Here is a 22,759-nt window from a genome sequence, read left to right on the forward strand (position 1 = left end):
GCCGCACCACGTGTCTCGTGCTATACTTAGTTTCAATAAGGAAGTCTTCTTGCTTTCAAGACTTTATATCAAAATGAGTCCCTCAAAAGATATACAGTACAGTCCTGCTCAGTAAAATATTTTTAAAAAAATCACATAAAAAATCTAGTACTTTAAATGCAATATAATATGGTACAAATCAGAATTTACAATAAATGCTAGCCTGTGTGATTTCATTTGCCACAGGATAGCTTGCCTGTTAGAATCCACAAGAATATTTTTTCTGAGTTCTTATTTTTCTTATTAGAATTTAAAAAGATGTGGTCATAAATAATATTAACAATAATATAGGACCATCTTTAGGTTTCCCACTCCCACAAAGTGCTAAGAGGCAAGTGCCCATAATATCTATAGCATTTTGTTAATGTGACTTCAGTGGAATTCAAGGGCATTGAAGGCCTTATAAAGTCAGGTCCTAATATTTTAAATGTGTTGTAACTGTCCCTCCTCTCCCCTCATGATAAGTTCGACAAGCAAATAACAGGCCCTTTTCCACCTTCAGTTCTGGCTACAAACCAGACTGACATATCAGTCCATTTTCTGCCAGAAAAGCCATCAAAGAATATTAATCAAATGAGTCACAAACCAAGAGTCTGCATATCTTTTAAACAGATAATGCTGCTTAGAGTATGAGTACATCAATACACTACTCAATGTTTTAAGACCAGTTGTGCAATACATAGAGTAAGCTTTTATTTTTAAAGGGATAGACAAACATCTGAAGCTTAGAAGTTAACTATAAGCCAGAGAAAGGCTTTAATGAAACATTCTTTGCGCTCTGAAAATCTCTAAGTAAGTGTTTGTAAAACAACACACAATGCTAAATGTAAATTCAGCAGATAACTTAGTTGGAATATTATGGAGTGTGGGTAGCTTTGTGTGAGCTTCTGCCGCATAGTATAATCACCATCTGGCTTCTAACTTCTACTTTAAGTGTACTGACTGTTAAATTAGCCTGGTTAAGTGGAAAATATAGCAAAATGCAGGACAATGTAGCACTTTAAAGACTAACAAGATGGTTTATTAGATGATGAGCTTTCGTGGGCCAGACCCACTTCCTCAGATCAAATAGTGGAAGAAAGTAGTCACAACCATATATACCAAAGGATACAATTAAAAAAATGAACAAATATGAAAAGGACAAATCACATTGCAGAACAGAAGGGGGATGCGGGGGGGTGGGAAGGGGGAGGAAGGAAGGTAAGTGTCTGTGAATTGCTGATATTAAAGGTAGGGAGAGTGGGATGTTTGTGAGTTAATGGTATTACAGGTGATAATTGGGGAAACTGTCTTGGTAATGGGTGAGAAAGTTCAAAGACTTGTTAAGTCCTTGTTGGTAAGTGTCGAATTTTAACATGAATGACAGTTCAGAGGATTCCCTTTCAAGTGCAGATGTAAAAGGTCTTTGTAGCAGAATGCAGGTGGCTAAGTCATTTAGAGAGTGTCCTTTCTGGTTAAAGTGGCAAGAAACTGTTTTCTCTTTGTGATCTTGTCTGATATCTGTTTTGTGGGCATTAATCCTTTGGCGAAGTGTCTGAGATGTTTGTCCAATGTACATAGCAGACGGACACTTTCGGCACATGATAGCGTAGATTATATTTCTGGATGCGCAGGAATATGTGTTCTTGATCTTATAACTCACTTGGTTAGGTCCAATAATGGTATCAGCAGAATGAATATGTGGACAAAGCTGGCAACGGGGTTTGTTGCAAGGGAAGGTACCAGGGTTGGTATTAGTGTGGTATGTCCTGTGGTGGTTGGTAAGAATCATCTTGAGGTTAGGTGGTTGTCTATAGGAGACTATGGGTCTGTCTCCCAGAGCCTCTTTGAGTATGGTATCCTGTTCCAATATAGGCTGTAGTTTATTGATGATGTGTTGGACAGGTTTAAGTTGGGGGTTGTAGGTGATGACAAGTGGTGTTCTATTGTTGGTTTTTTTGGGTCTGTCTTGAAGTAGATGGTTTCTAGGTATTCGTCTGGCTCTTTCAATTTGCTTTTTTGTTTCTCTGGGTGGGTAGTTGAGATTTATAAATGCTTGGTAGAGATCCTGAAGCTTCTGGTCTCTGTCAGTGGGGTTAGAGCAGATGCGGTTGTTTTCTGTAGAGAGAGGTTGATGGTGGGGTGTAGGTTGTTGAAATCTCTGTGGAATATCTCCAGTGTTTCTTGGCCATGTGTCCAGATCATAAAGATGTCATCGATGTACCGTAGGTAGAGGAGGGGTGAAAGGGGACGGGAGTTGAGGAAACGTTGTTCTAGGTCAGCCATAAAGATGTTAGCATACTGTGGGGCCATGCGTGTACCCATGGCTGTACCTCCAGATCAGCGGCACACGCGTGTACCCAACAACCTACACCCCACCATCAACCTCAGCCTGGACCATTCTACACGAGAGATCCACTTCCTGGACACCACCGTACAAATCAACAATGGAAAATTAGACACCACTCTCTACAGAAAACCCACCGACTCATACAGTTACCTACATGCATCCAGCTCCCATCCAGAACACACCACACGATCCATCGTCTATAGCCAAGCCCTTCGATACAACCGCATCTGCTCTAACCCCACTGACAGAGACCAGAAGCTTCAGGATCTCTACCAAGCATTTATAAATCTCAACTACCCACCCAGAGAAACAAAAAAGCAAATTGAAAGAGCCAGACGAATACCTAGAAACCATCTACTTCAAGACAGACCCAAAAAAACCAACAATAGAACACCACTTGTCATCACCTACAACCCCCAACTTAAACCTGTCCAACACATCATCAATAAACTACAGCCTATATTGGAACAGGATACCATACTCAAAGAGGCTCTGGGAGACAGACCCATAGTCTCCTATAGACAACCACCTAACCTCAAGATGATTCTTACCAACCACCACAGGACATACCACACTAATACCAACCCTGGTACCTTCCCTTGCAACAAACCCCGTTGCCAGCTTTGTCCACATATTCATTCTGCTGATACCATTATTGGACCTAACCAAGTGAGTTATAAGATCAAGAACACATATTCCTGCGCATCCAGAAATATAATCTACGCTATCATGTGCCGAAAGTGTCCGTCTGCTATGTACATTGGACAAACATCTCAGACACTTCGCCAAAGGATTAATGCCCACAAAACAGATATCAGACAAGATCACAAAGAGAAAACAGTTTCTTGCCACTTTAACCAGAAAGGACACTCTCTAAATGACTTAGCCACCTGCATTCTGCTACAAAGACCTTTTACATCTGCACTTGAAAGGGAATCCTCTGAACTGTCATTCATGTTAAAATTCGACACTTACCAACAAGGACTTAACAAGTCTTTGAACTTTCTCACCCATTACCAAGACAGTTTCCCCAATTATCACCTGTAATACCATTAACTCACAAACATCCCACTCTCCCTACCTTTAATATCAGCAATTCACAGACACTTACCTTCCTTCCTCCCCCTTCCCACCCCCCCGCATCCCCCTTCTGTTCTGCAATGTGATTTGTCCTTTTCATATTTGTTCATTTTTTTAATTGTATCCTTTGGTATATATGGTTGTGACTACTTTCTTCCACTATTTGATCTGAGGAAGTGGGTCTGGCCCACGAAAGCTCATCATCTAATAAACCATCTTGTTAGTCTTTAAAGTGCTACATTGTCCTGCATTTTGCTTCAACTACCCCAGACTAACACGGCTACATTTCTCTCACTATTCTATGTGGAAAATATAATCTGAGTTTAGCTATTCTTAATTTAGGCTGTTCAGATCTATTGTGTGGATCTCTCTAAAGTGTGCTTAGAAAGTTCTTAAGCAATATCTCAGTATACAAGTATGTTTACCTTAATTTGTGCAACATTCTTACTACATAAGGAGGAAGAGAGATGAGGGCACTTTATATGAAATCACTCTGATGCAGTATTTTACATGCATGTTATATATTTCATATGATGCTCTCTGAACCTGATGTTCTCAAACAGCCATGTAGTTGCAATTTTCCAACCATACAAAAAAGAAGATTCTAGTCTACACTACAGAACTCAAGTATCACAAGGGTAGCCATGTTAGTCTGAACCTGCATAAACAATGAGAAAGCCTTCCTGTTCCAAAGCTTATGTTCCAATAAATATGTTAGTCTATATAGTGCCACAGGACTTCTCGTTGTTACTACAGATCCCAGTGTCTCTCACTCAGAATAATTATTTGTTACTTCTCGTTTTGTAAAGAATAATTGAGCAGACACTGCCTTATTGAGATAAATAAACTCGGCAAAATGTGAAATAGTAACATAACAGATAATGAAGTAGATTTCAAATGTATCCATTATTTTCTGTATAATTTATCACACTCTTCTATTTACCAGCCACAAGTTTGATAACAAAGCATGTTCTCTTTCAAATATCAAATTATCTCCAGGAAGTGTATTTTCCAAGTTGCCTATTTCATGAAACAATATCCAGCAGAATATTTTCAATGCTAAGTTTTTCAAAACATCAAGTTTTTCCTTTAGGCCCAATGTGGCATACAGGTAGAATGCTGTGTCCCTACAGCACCTCATTGGCTTCAACAGGACTACTCTGTGTTAAGGATGTCTGTCTCTTCAGGATCAGGGAAAAGGAGGAAACTGGCAGTCTCTCTCCCAAAGAGAGGGGAGAAAGAAGATGAGATAGGAACCCATAAGGAAAGGGATAGGAACCTAAGAGGAAAGGCCTAAGAGAGAAGGGTCTGACTAGGAAGACTGGAGAATGAAAAGCTTGGTAAAATATAACAGGGGCAAGAGCAGTAAGATCTCAGATGTAAATGCAGACCTTAAATGCTCACCCTATGGCCTGGTCTGGAACCCAGAGTAGAGAGAAGACCTTGGTTCCTCTTCCATCTACTGCAGAGTGGCATTGCTAGGGACAGTGAACAGGAAGATTGCCTGGTGCCAGAACTGCTTGGCAATGCCAGTAGAGAAGGAATTTGAGTGACTTCCCCAAAAAGGAAAACACGGTGTGATCTGACCAGAGGACTGAGACACAAAGCCACCATACTAGGGCTCCATGAGCAGGAGGCAAGTGGAAGAGAAGAGAAGTAATGCTCAACCAGGCAGACCAAGGACCAGAAGTGGGCATCTCCCAGAGGTGAGATGAGCACCATGTAATTGGCCCATAGACTGTGAGATCCTTGGGGTAACATGTTTAGAACAGTCTTGGGTGCTGTTAAATCAATAAATAATGGTAACATCCGTGTTGAAAAATATAGTCCCGAACACTGAAAAAATGCATTGAGGATTATCACTCAGCCAAGTACTGTGAAGGAGAAAAGACAACAAAAATTATTTAAAACATATGAATTATTAACTTAGGGCATGTCTACACTAGGAAATTATTTCAAAATAACTACATTAAACTTAACTCCTGATTTTACAAAATCGAAATAGCGTGTCCCAACTACAGGGAAGCCCTGAAATTAGTTCAAGAGAGGTTCTATTAATGTGGACGCACTTCCTCCACTTAGAGCCCCAGGACACACTGGGGACTAATTAGTTGCAATTACTCTGGGGAGTAGTTATTTTGAAATAGCACCACACTAATGCTATTTTGAAATTAGTGTTATTCCCCAAGGAAAGCAGGAGTACAGATTTTGAAATAAGTGGCCAATTATTTTGAAATAACGGGCTTGGTAGTGTGGACACTCCACTTATAAATTTGACCTAAGGGGGGTTATTTTGAAATACCAACCTAGTACAGACCATGGCTTAGAGTAGTTACTATTCAAAAAACAACAAAAGTCATGATAATACTGCAGAGGCAAGTTACAATCCTATTGTAATATCTGCAAAACAAATTGCCAGTGCAAAAAGATAATATCATCACTGTGTAACTGGATGACTGACTTTAGTACTCCTGTTTGGTATATATTTCCTGACACAAAAGATAGATAGGAAGTAGTTTCCAACATCAAACTGTCATGCTGTTATTTAAAAACTGACGTAAATTGACAACAATATGCAATGGCTCTCTGGGTTCTATCTCCATGAGAACACAGTCCTGAATAGTTAACAGGTCTCAAATGGATGTTTTGCAATTGATGAGTAACAAATTAACCTTTAACAAATAACTTCTATAAGAACAAGGGTAAATGACACTTGGTAAAAACACATTTGAATGAAAGTCTAAGGCTGTGTCTAGACTGCAGGTTTTTTTTTTTTTTTAAGAAAAGTCATCTTTTTTTGAAAAAACTTCACCTACGTCTAGACTACAGCCGCATTCTTTCGAAATTAAATCGAAAGAACACGGCTTTTCTTTCGCCGGCGGTACTCCTCGTTTCACGAGGAAGAACGCCTTTTTTCAAAAGTGCTCTTTCAAAAAAAGGCGTTCTTGAATGCAAACAGGGCTTTTTCGAAAGAGAGCATCCAGACTGCCTGGGTGCTCTCTTTTGAAAAAGCGGCTTGCTTTTTCGAAAGTACTGCTTGCAGTCTAGACGCTCTTTTTTGAAAGAGGCTTTTTTCAAAAGTATCTTTCGAAAAAGCCTCTTTTGAAAGAGGCTTGCAGTCTAGACGTAGCCTAGGAGATCCCAAGAAAATCTAATTTTGCCCTTCTGCGCATAATTTTGCCCTGTTTTCTTGCTGATCTGTCTGTTTGTCACTGGAGGCATATTTTCCACATGAGATGTTGCCATTTGAGCAAGTAAAATAATACAGTTGCAGATCTCTTGTTTTGTGATATTTTATTTCTGGGAATTTTGATATTGTAACAATAGGTGACTAAGTGGAACACTTTTCTGTCTACACGGCTACAGGTATCATAGTGCAGCAATAGAGAGGTAGCTGTGTTAGTTTTTCCTTTTCTTTTAGCAAGATCAGACTATGTAGCACTTTAAAGACTAACAAGATGGTTTAATAGGTATCATAGTAGGTGTGTGATTTTTAACCATTCCTACAATAAAATGGGTTTGAATTAAAACCCATCCATTGTAAAACTGATAAGGATCAGTCACGCATTTCTCCTCACACAAAGCCCTTTTCTTACTGTTTGTTTCTTTGACTTTCATGTTGAATTGTTCTCATTAAAATATATGACAGAAATTATGCTCCCAGTGGTGAGTAAGCTTTATGCCTCATCCCGCCCATGTATTTTAATAGGTAAAATTAAATATCAAAATTAAATGTGAGGAAACAAACCAATTAAGGAAAGATAAAACTACTCCTAAACTTTATCCATTTCCATATCTAACACCAAACAAAATGATTTTTAAAGCTTTCAATGTGTTTTAATCTTTCTGGGCCCTCTGCTCTTCCAAGCTCCCTAAGTGCCAGAAGTCAGTGGAACTCTGTTCTCGTGAGATTTATTAGATTCGAGATATTGAAACAGTCTGAATAAGCATCCAAAATCTGGGATCTAAATCAAACTCAACTATTAAGATTTTTGGGGTGCATCTTCATTGATGTAACACAGCAGGAAAATAAGGACAGACACTTGCAGGGATTTTAAGCAGCAGGTGACAGCATAAACACAGGGGAGGAGCACTACCCACCCATCAGCCATGCACTCCAATACTGGGCATTTGGTTGACTCCAGTGTAGAGATGTCAGGGATCCCACCATATTATCTTTAACTCAAGGTAGGCTCTCCTTCATCAAGACCCTAAAACTCAGCTCATTTTGAATCCTACCACATAAATTCCCATTGTGAGAGGGACAGATGGTATAGAAGGGAAAATCATAAAGTCTATCCCCTGAGCCTAAGGCCCATCAGTAATATCCCAGATCGTTAGTTTGGATAAATGTATGTTTTTAACCACAATGGAAATGAGCCCCAAGTGCTGATGAATCAACAGCATAAAGTACCTCAGCTAGGCACTAAGTGCATTCCTATTTAAGTAATTCTGTCTCTCAGGTGCTGTATGGAAGGCAAAAAACCTCCCCATCCCTCTGCCAATTGACTCATGGGAGAAAAAATTCCTTTTTGACCTGTAGTCCCACCCGGCTGCTGGAACGGAACTGAAAGAGGTTCCACACGGCCTCATGCCCTAGGTTAAATCCTGGGAGTTGGAGTATGCTGGCCAATGTGCCAGAGATTCCAAGGGGCTGAGAAGCTACCTCATAGTCCCTCAGCAAGTGTCTCCCCCACTTGTTGCTGGGGCTGTCCCTTTCACTGCCGACCCCATCATCAAATTCTCTGTGTTGTTGAGATATGGATAGCATTTCGTGAAAACCCACCATGAGTGCTGGTAAGTAATGTGATTTAAAGTCCTCATATTTCAAAGGGAGAGGGACAGAGAAAAGGTTGGAAGTAGGTTAATGTCTTTGAAGTGGCATTACATAAAGAAAAGTTGACCTAATATATACCGTCTTGCTCTTACTTCTAATTCTGGCACAACTGACGTACGCTGGCTGTTTTGAGGTGTTAACCATATGCTTCTGGAGAGGTAACACATGTAACTGACTGCCTTTTAATACAAACCTTGGCAGTATTTTTGGCCAAATACCACCCCACAGAACTATATCCCTATGGGTATTGCTCAGCATTTTCCCCGCGATGGAATTCAAAATTCATGAATTACAGAAGGCAAAATCTGGCTGTAAACCGTAACAAAGGTTTCTATTTTATAGTTAATCATCTCTGACACTTAATACTAAGTTGGCACATGTGTTGTGCTGCGTTATTGATCTGTTTTTTTGTTTTGTTTTAATTAAGTAATTCCATTTTAGCAGAGACGATCACAAATTAAAAACAATTTTTGTCCAGCATACCCTGGCAGGACCATGGAAACTCTATGTGAAGTCAGGAAAATAGTTGACAGCAAAATCAAAGAGAAAATCTGAATGTTTAGATAAAGCACACTCCTTGCACTGGACTTTGTGCGTAACTGAGAACCTGAGGTGTCACAAGATTATCCTTATGGTCTTTCTTGAAATTCACATATAATCACATCTCTTAATAGACTATTTTAAGATCCCAAACTGATAATATTTCCTACCTTTATACACTTTATAAACTCTTAAATCACATTGGCTTTTATCATAACACGCCATTAAGACCCACTTGTTTATTTTTTCAACTTTGGCTCAACTTCTATGCAACAAGGTCAACCAAATAACCTTCTTCCTATTTAAACAGAATGGGAATTTTGACAAACCCACATTCAAAGTGCAAAAACATTCCAGCATTGAAAACTGCATTCCATTCAAAGCTAGAGTGTGACAGATGCCTTCACAGTAATTGCCAATCAGACTCTATACAGCAGCTGAAAACACAATACATCACTTTGATCTCCTCAGTTCTCAATGTATTCACAATCAAGAAATCTGCATGACGAATATGAAATCTTCCTCATTCCAAAAATCTGTCTCCATGGAATTTAAATATTATAATACATTTTTTGTTTCTAGTCTAACTTATATCGGAGCCTCAGACACTCTATTATATAATATAATAAACAGTAGACTATCCCTTATAAAAATGTAAGATAATACATGCACTGTATTTTAGAACATACTTATTTTCATTATGTAGTACAGCCAAAATAATAATTTTTAAAAGTCTATATTGCTGCAAGCTAGAGGAAGAGATTATCACCAAACATGCTCAATGAAATCTACTGCTAATTTTTTAAACTAATATGTAGTTCAGTTAGACTTAAGGGGAAAGTGGGAGAAAGCACGTGAAAAAGTTACTCTCTTTTAAAAAAGAAAAGTGTGTGAAGAATGTGTCTTACATTTGGCAGGCAGGTCATATCCACAAGTAATTTTAGCTTGTCCAGTGGGGCAGCCAGTCAAGTTGCGACATTCAGCAAGTAGGCAGGGCCCAGCAGCTCTATGTATACAACCATCCACTAAAAACAAAACAAATCCATTAAATGTTAATTGTTATAGTTATATTCACCTGGATATATGGGCACAAATAGATATTTACTGTGGATTTACTGTGTACAATGCATGCATGCGTATATACCCACAAGTATATGCATGTGTATATTTATTACACATGCATATATATATGTACAATAACATTGTTGCATAATAAAACATTCTTGGCCTATAGCACTTAATATTTAGTCATCTAGCTGCTAAGTGGGAAAGAAAATGCAGTGGAAAAAGCAAGCATATGTCAAAATATTATTACTGCTATTTATAAAAAGAATAAAAGGAACATCTATCCAAGGCTCTAGGCCACAAATTACAAAAAGCAAAAGTCAATCACACATGGACCATCAAGCTCCTCTCTGCTACATACAGCTGATTTCTCTCATATTATATATCCCGTTCAATCTCACTGGACTACTCAGGGCCCACATAACATAAAATCCCAAGAAGTAATGTTCATCAATTTGAAAATTACCATTGTTATCTTGTTCTGACACTTTTTTTTACATTTGTGCAATATTCAGAAGTTAATTAAATCATAATTACAGACGATTGCAATAGCAGCTAAGTATGCAAGAAAACTAGTACAGTACATAGATCACATTGCCCCCAAGAGTCAGCAATAAGAATCTCAGCAGTAGCAGAATAGTAAAAACATAGGCACAGCATTTTTGCCATCTCAATATGCAATCAAAGAAACCACACTGTAATTAGTGTACAGAGTATAGGAAAGGACAGTAAAAATAAGGGAAACATGAACTGAACCAAAGCAGTAGTTAACCATGTGACATTAAGTCAGCAGCAGTATCAAAGTTCCATCAAAAGAAAACTGCAGACACACCACTGTTGGTGAAATGTTTTCATTATAGGTTCAAATATGATGAAAATGCAAAATAAATACATAAAAGCAGAATAAGCCAAATTATAAAGGTTGGAAATATGCATCTATTTATGCATATAAAGGAAAAAATTATATGTCCTATACAGTAGTTTCATTCAGAATTAACCAGGTAAAAGCTTAAGGCTCTCAGGGATAGCAAGTTGGGTAGCACTCTTCTATGCAATGGTGAAGAGCAAGACAGTGATAGGAATTCCAGAGCTTGCACAAGAGGTATTCTGTTCTCTGCACAGTTCCTGCAGCCTCCCGCATGGTGTTATACGTGGACATGGTAGAGTTAATCTGGGCAGGCATGCCACTAACTATTCCGTGTTCAATGCCTTGAAGACAAGATATAAGAGCTTGTGGTCCCAATGGAACCCTGAAGGGATGAGTTCTTCCGCGGCACACTGCTAGGATACATTCCGTGTATTCAGAAGGGTTGTGAAGAGTGTGGAATCAATTCTCATGGTGCTGAACATCTGCAGAAGGTGCTGAATCTCTACAACTCCAGTTAAATTAGTTCAATTGGGGACACTTACAGTGCGTCTACACTGCACCGTTTATTTCGAGATAACTAGCATTATTTCGAAATAACAATGTGAACATTTACACAGCCATTCCGGTATTTCAAAATAGTTTTGGAATAAGCCACCTGTTATTTCAAAACTATTTTGAAATAACAGGTGGCTTATTCCAAAATCTGCAAACCTCATTGTATGAGGAATAACGCCTATTCCGAAATAGCTATTTCAAAATAAGGCATGTGTAGATGCTCCACTGCTGCTATTTTGAAATAGCCCCTTACCAGTGCCATTCTAAGTTATTATCTTAGTGCCTCCTGGGGTTCTAAATCGAGATAGCACTACAGAAGAGACTACCTAATTTTAAGGCTTCCCTGTAGTGTAGATGTGCTATTTCGAAATAAGCTATTTCAGAATAACTATTCTGGAATAGTTTATTTTGAAATAAGCATGCAATGCAGACATACCCTTAATGTCATTGCAAGACTGAGCCCTTATTGCATTTAAGAAATTCTAGTGCTCTCTTTCTGTGTGTCTGGACTACTGGGTTTTTTCGAAAAAATGGCCTTTTTTCGAAAAAACTTCCCCTGCATCTAGACTGCTGCCATGTTCTTTCAAAAGTAAATCAAAAGAATGCAGCAGTTTTTTCGACTGTGGAAAACCTCGTTTTATGAGGAATAATGCCTTTTTTCGAAAGTGCTCTTTCGAAAAAAGGCATTATGTAATGCAAACTGTCCTTTTTTGAAAGAGAGCATCCAGACTGCCTGGGTCTTGCTTTTTCGAAAGTACTGGTTGTAGTCTAGACACTCTTTTTCAAAAGAGGCTTTTTTGAAAGTATCTTTCAAAAAAGCCTCTTTCAAAAGAGGCTTGCAGTCTAAATGTAGCCTTTGATGTGCCTCCTTTGTTAGTGTGCTGAAAGCAATGCTAAAATTCTATTAATGATTCCTTTTAATCCATTCTAAACATACTCAATTTAATTTCCAACACATCATTCTGAAGAGTTTTCTGCTAATCAACGAGAGAAAATTCAAGAATTAGATTTTCAAATGTTACATTGAAATGTTCCGTACTCATCTCACTTGAAATGATGATTATAAAATGTGTATCAAGAAGGTCACCAGCCATAAGCAAGTTGTGTACTACTTATCGTAACACTGGGTGATTACTGACGCATTGTTCTGCTATGCTGGAAGAACAACACTGGATGTGGTTTAACTAGGCCACAACTTTATTCTTAAACGTTTGGGTGTACCCAGCTGATAAAAGTCTGCAATTAAGGTAATTACATAATCTTTGCAACAGAAACCTGAGGGGAGCTCTGTCAGCCTTCCTCTTACCTACCCTAGTCCTCACCCAACCCACTACTGAGGCCTCACCAACTCCCCTCCTCCCCACTCAAATTATGAATGGGAGTTTATAAAGGAGGTCCCCTGCTGTACTAGTCCCAGGAATGTTCAATGCCCATTTATGCTCCTTTAAAGAATATATCCTTTACCAGTCCATTTTATTGATCACTGTATCCCTTCCTTACAGAGCACCTACACTGGATATTTACAAATGAGCCATGACACCCAGGAGGGCCAATAGCTAGCATGGGCCCCCGGACAAGGAGCTGGCTCCGCACACTGGAAGGGGCGGGGCCCTGGGTGGAAAGGGCGGAGCCGGAGCAGCCAGCCCTGAACGCCACCACCCAGCACGCAGAGTGCTTTCCCCTTTGGCCTCAGAGCCACAACTCGTCAACAATATTAATAGTTCATCAACTATCAACAAAATACTATTTTAAATTATTAACCTTTGACAGTATTTTGCACTTAGGCCCTGCTTCACAAAGGTCTTTAGACATCTAAAACCCATATTCAGACATCTGAGTCTTAGGTTTAGGTGCTAAATTCCTGATGAACTGGATAGGCACCTACATTCACTCCAGTCACTTTTACTTTATGTTTCCAAAGTAAAAGTTCCCTAGGAACCTATACTTCGGCCTCTGAGTGTGCACATTGCTACATCTCTCTGAGCATCTGTCTGTACCCTCTAGCCCTACCCCTCTCATTTGATTTACAAACAAGGAGAGAAAGGGGTTGGCTGCCTAATGCATGAGCAAGACCAGATTCAGTTAGGCATGCTCAGAGGTCACCTACCAGATTAGGTCCCGTTCAGAATCCAGCACAAGAAAATGGAGTATGTGGCTACCAATGTTAGCCCAATAGTTAGAAAACTTGCCTGGGATGTGAGAAATCTGGGTTCAGTCCCCCTTTTCTGTCAGAGGGAAAGCACAGATTTGAACAAGGATGTTATACCTGTCAGGAGAGTGTTCTAACTACTGAACTACGGAGTATTCTAATGAGTCTCCCTCATTCATGTCTACTGAAGCTGTTCCACTGTGGGCAAATAATGGAAAAGTGGTTGGAGCCAGGGTATTGAATTGCAGGATCTCCCATCTTCCAGCAGAGTGCCCTGACCACTGGATGATAGAATCATTCTTGTTAGGGCTCTACCTTACAGCCATGCAACACGCATCATGGACCATGAAATCTGGCCTTTTTTGTACTTTTACCCCATAATATACTGATTTCATGGGGGAGACTAGTATTTCTCAGATCTGAGGTCCTGACCCAAAAGGGTGTTGCAGAGGGACCACAAGGTTATTTTAGGAGGGTCATGATATTGTCACCGTTACTTCTGCACCACCTTCAGTGCTCAGCATCTGGAAAGCAGTGGTTGTAATGTTGTCCAGGTGCCCAACACTGAAGGCAGAGCCCCGCCAGCAGCAGTGCAAGAGGAAGAGTGGCAATGCCATACCCACGTGGCTCTTATTTCTGTGCCACTGCGTTCAGAGCTGGACGGCAGCTGCTGACTAAGGGCTCAGCTCTACAGGTAGCAACAGCACACAATTAAGGGTGGCAATACCAAACCAGGCCATCTTTCTTCTGCACAGCTGCTGGTAGCTCTGTCTTCACAGCTGGGCTCCTTGCCAACAGCCACCGCTCTCCAGCTGCCCAGCTCTGAAGGCAATGCAACCCCTATATAATAACTTTGTGTCCCACACACAAGTCCTCTTTGGGTCAGAATCCCTACAATTACAACATCATGAAATTTCAGATTTAAATATCTGAGCTTACAAAATTTACCTTATTTAAAATCATATGACTGTAAAATTGACCAAAATGGACCATGAATTTGGTAAGGCCCTAACTTTCACTCAATCTCTAGGTAACCATAATTAGGATACATGGAAACTGCAAATTTTATATAATTTCTAGGTGAACTTTCTTTTCATATATAACATCATAAACAAACATTTGAACAGTTACTACTGCTGCATTAAAAATCATTACGCTGAGTGGAAAATGTGAATAATGCAAATCACCATTTTACAATTAGACGTAGGTATAGCTTTAGTAAAATAAATATTCTGTAAGATTAAGAATAAAGTGTGATAATTCTTATTGCAAAATATATGCAATGACGCCTACTGCCAAAATGAGAGCACATTGAATAATATAAAATATCTGGCAAAGACAGTAGTGGCTTGGCAAATTTGAATGTGATACTTTAGTTACAGTTAAAACATGTCTTAGCTATTTTAATTCAAAAATCATGTACAGGGCATGCACACAAGATTTATATGAGATATTTCATTTTCTCTGGGAGTGTGCTGACTGGCGGTGCAAGACAGAGTGAAGTAAGTATTGTTAGCATAACTTAATCAAAATTACAGATAATGGTGACAACCTCCGGAGGGAAAAATGATGGCCAAAGATATACGGTTATTATATAATAAAGGAGGAAGAAATTTACATGATAGCATTGGCGCATTGCCATATTACTTTTTATAAAAAGACAAAAACTCTTCAACATATTGGTTTAAAACACTTCAGCTGTAACATCAGTTTAATCTATAGCTGATCAGCATTTCTGGAACAGACATGTGCCATTCGTTTGGAAAATGTTAACCATTCACCATTGTTTCTTTCCTAGAATCCTCGTATAAACACTGATTATAAGTATCCAGACAATTAGGATTAAATCTAATCTAATTTGCATCATATGACAAAGATAAATTATCACAAAGACAGTCACTTTCTTCTAACATTGAACCGAAGCTTCATTAGCATAAGGAAATAGGGAAGACTGTTATTCCTAAAATTATTCAGCCTCTTTCTCTGTTTCACTGGGAAGCTACTGCCTAGAACTTTGTTTAGGTCCCTCCAGTTGGCTTCCTACTACATCTTTAAGGAAACAGTGATACCACCTGCCTTTGTAAAGCACTTGGCGATCTACGGATGAAAATTCGAAAACCTAGGTATTATAATCCCAACCCATAATCCCCAAACTATCACAAGGATGAAGAAAGTCCTGCACATCAAACTGTCAGCTGTATGGGACAAGAAATCATACAAGAGTCAAAGGAATACAACCTCTCTCAGAAACATAATGTGCACGTTGGATAAGTATTGTGGTACAAAGACACATTTCCTTACACGTCTTTTTTTGTTTGCTTGATTCAACAGAAATAATTTGCCAAAATTGCCACAAAATTATTAAACGTTTCAGTCTAACCAATCCGTTTTTCCAGGTAAGTTTCACAGGACTTGTCCCATCTCTGAGATGGAATAAGTAGTTTGCATAAAGGGTAAACTTTTGATTATCTGCATGGTTGGTCTGACCGAAACATGTTTCCTCCTCCTATAGCCATGAACTAATTTTCACCTGCTTTTTCCCAAATGCAGAACTTATACCCAACTGGCATTTCATTCGTTGAATGATACAGTATCATCAAGTGAGGTCCCCGACATTCAATATCTAAGCAGATGAGCTGTGCTTAATTTATGCCTTACGTAATTGCATGAGAAAACCCAGATATGGCCCTGTACTTTAAATAGTTAATGTTTGTACAAAACTTTGAACATATAAAGCACAATAAAAACCAATTTTTCTAATATTATCCTCTATTTTTCATTTTAATATGTTAGAAAACTAATTGCAGCCTCTATAATTTAGGAACCACAAGAGACGGTTTTGTTTTGTTTTTTCTTAACAGTCCTAGAGAAGCAGTTATCTACGAAAAAACTATTCTCAGTGCTAAAACGATCAATGATATGGAGTGCACAAACAAGGAAATAAACTGTTTAATTTATTATTTATTGAAAATCAGAGCTTCAGAAAAAACACAAAGGCAAAATCATTTTGTAACAATTTTGTATTCAGGCTTTCTAAACTATTAAAAACAATGAAGTTTAAAAAACACCTACAGAATGCTGTCATTGATGTCCTTTTGTAGTATACAGTAAAGAATGTTACAAAGTTAACCCTTCATCCATGAATTCTTTTTTACAATAAGCTGTTTGCTAAAACTCCATCTGCTCTTTGCAATTAAGTGGTTAAAATTATACAGCAAACACTAGACAATTTACTGATGTACAATGTAGGATAAATGTATTTACAGAAAATCTCTTAAAAGCTGCAAATGAAGCAAAACCACAGAAAATGCAGAATTAAAGGTGCCATGGGATACTAAAAAAAAATCAGCAGATCTAGCCTTGCAATACAGATGGTAATAAAAATGGTAAGGTAATCAAAACACAAAAGCAAAACAATACAAAACTCAGGGGAAGGACTCAAACTTCTTTTCTGACCTTGTATAGTGAGTGTGGATAAATGGGAACTCACTATATAAATAGTGATATTAAATACTGTATTTTAAAAAGCTATACACTCTTCTCCCTCCTTCCCCATACTAACTCCTTCTCATCAAAAGCTTCAGAGGGGTAGCGGAGTTAGTCTGTAACTGGAAAAACTTAAAAAAAAAAACAGTTTAACAGCACCTTAAAGACTAACAAAACATGTAGATGGTATCATGAGCTTTTGTGGGTACAACCATCTGCATCTGAAGAAGTGAGTTGTACCCACGAAAGCTCATGATATCTTCTACAAGTTTTGTTAGTCTTTAAGGCAGAGGCCACCAACCAGTAGATCAGGATCTACCAGTAGATCTTGGAGCCTCTGACAGGTGAGCCTGTCTGGTTTGGCCAAGAGGCTATCAAATACCGGCTCTTTAGCTGCCCCTCCCAGCACTACCCGGCTGCTCCTGCCCAGAGCCTCAAAGCTACCCCCTGGGAGCCTCCTACCTGTTGTGCGGAATGGAGGAGACAAATGCAGTTAACGTCACTCTGTCCCCCATCTTCACAAAGTGAGGAGGGCAGGGCGTCAGTGAAGTGGTGGGGCAGGAGCAGGGCCTTGGAGAAGGGGCAGGGCAAGGGTATTTGGGTTTGAGGTTGATACTGACATATTCAAAAAGTGATCCTGTGCTTAAAAAGGTTGGAGACCACTGCTTTAAGGTGCTGCTAGACTAGTCATTGTTTTTTAAGTTTTTCCTTCTCTTCAGTCTCTTTCCTAGATTTACTCTTTTCTGTACCAGGAAGTGCACAAGATTTAACTAGAAAAGTTATTGTAGGTGTTGTGTCTATCATGCAATACTGTTTTCCCACATGAATGTCAGTACTGAATACTAATGAATATAAATGGTTGCTTTAATGATTGTATCAGATGTAGTCAGAAACAGGCAGGAGGAAGTTGTTTTGGCAAGTTTAGAACACACTTGCAATCAGAAGTTGTGTTCACTACAGAACTCCTTAGGGGAAATGGGCCATGTGCAAATTTTAAAAAAATTAACCCAATTAGACAAAGTGGCAAAGCATGTCTAGGAAGTTCATCAGTGTCAGAGTGAACAACAGAAGCTGACTTCTATATAAAAACTGGCGTTGCCTAACATTGGTTATTTTAATTCCCATAGACTAGCCCAGGATGATTCAGAAGATAAAAAAAAAAAGAGATAAACCACAATTAAAAACAAGAATGTCCAAAACAAATTAGATTTTAACATATTGCTCCATTCAAGCATTGCATACATGTCTATGTTCGAGGCCTCCTCATATTTCTCTTCACTCCACTGGCTCCTGGCTAGGCTCTGAACATACCGCAACATAAGGTGTGAGGTGTTTGCAATGATTACCCCAGCACTCTGTAGCTGAGAGGGGACCTTTCTTGCCCTTCTATGGCATCTGCATGAATAACCAGCAGGTGGGAGGGAGGAGATGAGTGCACCATGAGAAAATGATGACAAGTACCCAGAAACACCCGCTGCACTGTCTTTGTCTCATCAAGCACTGGGAACCTAACCCAGAATGCAAAGGGGCATCAGGAACTGCAAGAGAGCTACTCACAGAGCATCTCTGTCAAAGTCAACAGTAGCCACGCTACTGGGAATGTACTACATCGAATTCTTGCGCACAGTAGGGACATGCAGCTTTGACTTTACAAAATTGGTTGCTAAAAAAATCAACCTTAATAAATTCAACCTAATCTGACAATGTAGGACAGGGCCTAGGATCAAATTCTCCTTCACAGAACCTTTATATGAAACACGCCCATTCCACTTTGCCATACCTAAAACTTACAGAGCTAACAATAGTGACAAGTAGGCACAAAAGAGAGCTGTTTATCAATGCTGCAAGGGATTTAACTGAGTCAAGTCAGAAATAGGAGAAATAATTAATGAGCGACCATGGCAAGATTCATCACAATACACCAGGAAGAGCAAATCCACAAGTTGGGGAACACTAACAGCACAGGGAGACATCAGGCAGAGAACAGGGATAGAACCGCATAGGGGGAAAGCCCAGAAACAACAACTGAAAAATAAATACAGAAAGCTGATTTGGTTCAGGAAACTGACTTTTGCTTGGAATTGCCTAAACATTCCATATCTATAGCCACCTTGAGTGGAGTCGAACCTCCAAATGAATTGTCCCCTGTTAAAGGTATAACTCACCCAACAGGGATTTAATTAAATTGGATAAAAATATTTAAAGTAATGGGATATGCTTAATATGGGGTTTATTTTTGTAAATGACACTTAATATAGAATCTTTATAGTAATTAGAAACAAGACTATATTGTGATATTATGCTAATTATACTATTAATTTTTATTCCTCTTTTTAGTCTAAGGCTGTTTGGGACATTATACAATAGTTCACAATGAGCCCAACTCAGTTTTCAATTCAGTTAATGGCAAAATTTCCACTGATCTCAACAGAAGGGCCAACATATTGAACCTATTTTTAACAAATAAAAATGCCACAATAACATATTTGTATGTTAATAGCCAGGAAAGCAAATAGAGGGTGAGTGCATGAGGGAAAGGAAAAAAATGTTAGAAGGGATAAAACGGGGAGAGCTTGACTGAGATAGATGTCAAGGAGAAACAAGTGTCCCAGCAGATGATGATCTAATGAGGATGGTGGAATTCCTAAAAAGTAAATCATGTCTGAACAAAGATACTAGTCAAGACATAGCTAGAGGAGGTATTCTGTAATAAAGACAAGGTACACCATTGAGTATTTTAATTAACTGAAGATTTTTAATCAATGCATCCATTTTACGGCCTCCCAACTTAATTATTACTAAACATTTTGGGCTTACGTAGCACTTTCCATCCAGGGATCTCAAAAAGTTGTAGTGACATAAACCTATTTAATCTTTCAACTATTCTGTTAAATAGTAGCCTCATTTTACAGACTGAGAAAGTGAGTCACAGATACCCCAACAAGGTACTTCACTGAATGGGAGATGGCAGGATTTTCCAGTGTGGGTGTACCTTAATCCATATATACACTCTTAAGTACTTTTTTTTTTTTTTTTTTTTTTTTTAAAGAGATGCTGCATCAGAGGAGACAAGCCAACAGGAGCTGTGGGTGGCTAACACCTCTGAATTTCAGGCCACTATTCAGGTGCCTCACTGTGGATTTTAAGTGTCTATATGTGTTTGGAAAATTGACTTGCCCAAGGACAGAGAAAGCTTAATTGGTGCTGGAATTAGAACCCAGGGTCCTCTGACTAGGGATGTTAGGAATCCGGTAATGGTGTAGCTGACACAAATTTGTCAATTCCACAATTAACCACTGTGGTTCTGCATTTAAAGTATTTTGGGAGCCAGTGGGCAGGGATACTGGCTCAGTCCTTTGAGAGTACTTTGCAGAGCTGCAGTGGGGGTAGCTGCTGGAACCCAGCACAAGCCAGGACTAAGCCAGTGTGCCTACCCACTGGCTCTCAAAATACAGGTTGGCTCTCTCTGATCTGGTACCCTTGGGACTTGGCTCATCCTGAAACAGGGAATGTAAGTTACACTGACCTATGTGTCAGCGTGACCAATGCTATGGTGGCGAGAAATCTTCTCCCACTGAGATAGTACCACCACTTGCAGGGGCGGAGTAATTAAATCAATGGGAGAGCTCTCTCCCATCAGCTTAGAGCAGGGGTGTGTGATAATTTTCACAGGGGGCCACTTAACAAATTTTGGTATGAGGTCAGGAGCTGGCTCCACCCATCACCTGGAAGGAGCAGGGACTAGGTTGGAAGGGGCTGATTTGAGGACTTCCCTCCCCCAGAGTTGTCTGGGGCCAGAGGCTTTGAATTAAAAACATAGCAAAGGGCTCGTGGCTCCCAGCTCTGCCACTACTGAGTTGCCTGGTTCCCTCCCGGGATCATTGCAGCTTTTTAAAGGGCTCACAGCTCCAACCCTTGCCAGGGCAGCGCTGCAACTGGGAGACCTTTAAATAGCCACCGCAACCCCGAGAGGAAATTGGGCATCATGGTAGCAGCATGGACAGAAGCTGAGAGCCCTTTAAATAGCAGCAATTTAAAGGGCTTGCGACTCCAATCCCTTCCGGAGTAGCATCACGACTGGGAGCCATGAGCCATTCAAATAGGATCCTGCTGCCAGACCCACCACCTGAAAATTCGGTTGCACTGGCAGCAGGATATAAATAGAAAGTGGCCAGATGCAGTCCATGGGCCAAATCAAAGTGTCAAGTGGCCCAGATTCAGCACCCAGGCTGCATCTTGCCCAGCCTTGACTCGGAGCATCTTCATTAGCAGCGCTACAGCAGTGCAGCGTACTGTAGTGCAGCCATAGCTGAAGCGGGCTAGTCTACCTTTAGTGCAGGTCACCAATTAGTATTACTATGGGCACACTAAGAGAAAGAGATCCTTCTCCTTTCCCATTTTGACTGGCGAGCTTTTGTTACATCAGTAAAATGTTTTGCCATAGCAAGGATCTGGGGAAATCTAGGATACATGCAAAAAATGGATAAGCTGTCCTGCAATGCTGGAGATCAATATGCTAACATCTCTGAATGAAAAACAGTGTTCCACACATAAAGCATTTGTTTCATCTGCCCCTTAGGGTGCCATGTTTTTCAGTCCCAATGCTACACGTCCAATATGTAGAGAGAGTTATAATGTCAACCGAATTCACACTTTCATCAGCCCAGTCAAACAGCATAAGGGCTCAGTGAAACATGGGTCTTGCAAACGGGTATGAATGTCACACTTTTGGCAGTAAAAAACAACTAGGAAACACTCCAGTTGAATCTTTCAATTTTCTTCCCCATCCAAGAACCTGACATTAAGACATGTGTGCAGGAACCACATTCTTCCCTTATCTGTCCAGACACCTGACATTTCATTTTCTCTTACAAATGAGAGTATGGGGCAGTCAAGAGCTTAAAACTACGACATCCATCACAACAGGAAAAAGAAGACATAAGGACCAAAAGTCTCAACTTTGTTTCACAGTTGAAATGCTGTCTTATGTTGTTGTTGTTGGGGTTTTTTCCTGGAGACTGTTTCCTGTCAGAATTCTCAGCATTATACAGGGACTTCTGTTCTGAAAAATCTAGCACGTCTAAAAGAAATATCACATCATATGACCCTTACTCAAAGACAATGGTTTCCCCCTTACTCCACCCTGCCAAAATTTAACTTTGGAATGAATCATAAATGAGTAGAGTTAAACCTCTTTTGTCTGGGACACTCTCGTCTGGCAACATCCCTGGTTTGGCATGGTCAGGACTGTAACCCAGGTGCCCCAAGGTTGGAAAACTGGCCCAGCAGGACCAGGGATGTTCCTGGACAAGAGAGCAAGGCTGGCAGCTAGGAGTGGAGCTCCATAGCGGGGGCCGGCAACTGGGGTAGGAGTTCAGTGGCCGGGGCTGTAACTGTGGGTGGAAGCCTGGCAGATGCGGCTGGGAGACAGTATCTGAGAACAGAGTTTGGGAGCCGGGGGCTAGGAGCCAGCAGCAGAGCTCAAAGCCCAGGTCTGGTGACTAGGGGCCAGGAGTTGGTAGCCTGGAGTGAGGCTGTGGGGCTGGAGGCCAGCGGCCGGGAGCAGAGCCAGGGCTGCAGAGCCCACTGGCTGGGAGTAGAGCCTGGCAGCAGAGAGGCTGGCATGGACCTCCCTGGTCTGGCAAACTTCCTGATTGAGAACTGGTCAGGTCCCAAGGGTGCTGGATCAGGGAAGTCCAAGCTGTGTCTAAGTAGCCATTTTCCTGTAAAAAGGCAGGAAGTTTGATGAACTGTGAAAGATAGAATACCTGACCTATCCGTTTTAATGAGAAAAAGTATTAGTGACGTTTC

General features: G+C 40.1%; 1 protein-coding gene across 6 annotated transcripts in view; it reads right to left on the bottom strand.

The window, feature by feature from the left end:
* The window catches only part of MACROD2 (mono-ADP ribosylhydrolase 2), a 1,386,515-nt gene that overhangs the window by 955,797 nt on the left and 407,959 nt on the right, over positions 1–22,759 (bottom strand). For all 6 annotated transcript variants that reach the window (XM_075925642.2, XM_075925641.2, XM_075925640.2 and 3 more), the window contains one exon: positions 9,734–9,850. In XM_075925642.2, the coding sequence (XP_075781757.2) occupies positions 9,734–9,850 (117 nt within the window). The remainder of the gene's footprint in view (positions 1–9,733; positions 9,851–22,759) is intronic.

Source organism: Pelodiscus sinensis, chromosome 3 (assembly GCF_052426305.1).
Source record: "Pelodiscus sinensis isolate ZL-2025 chromosome 3, ASM5242630v1, whole genome shotgun sequence".
NCBI lineage: Eukaryota > Metazoa > Chordata > Testudines > Trionychidae > Pelodiscus > Pelodiscus sinensis.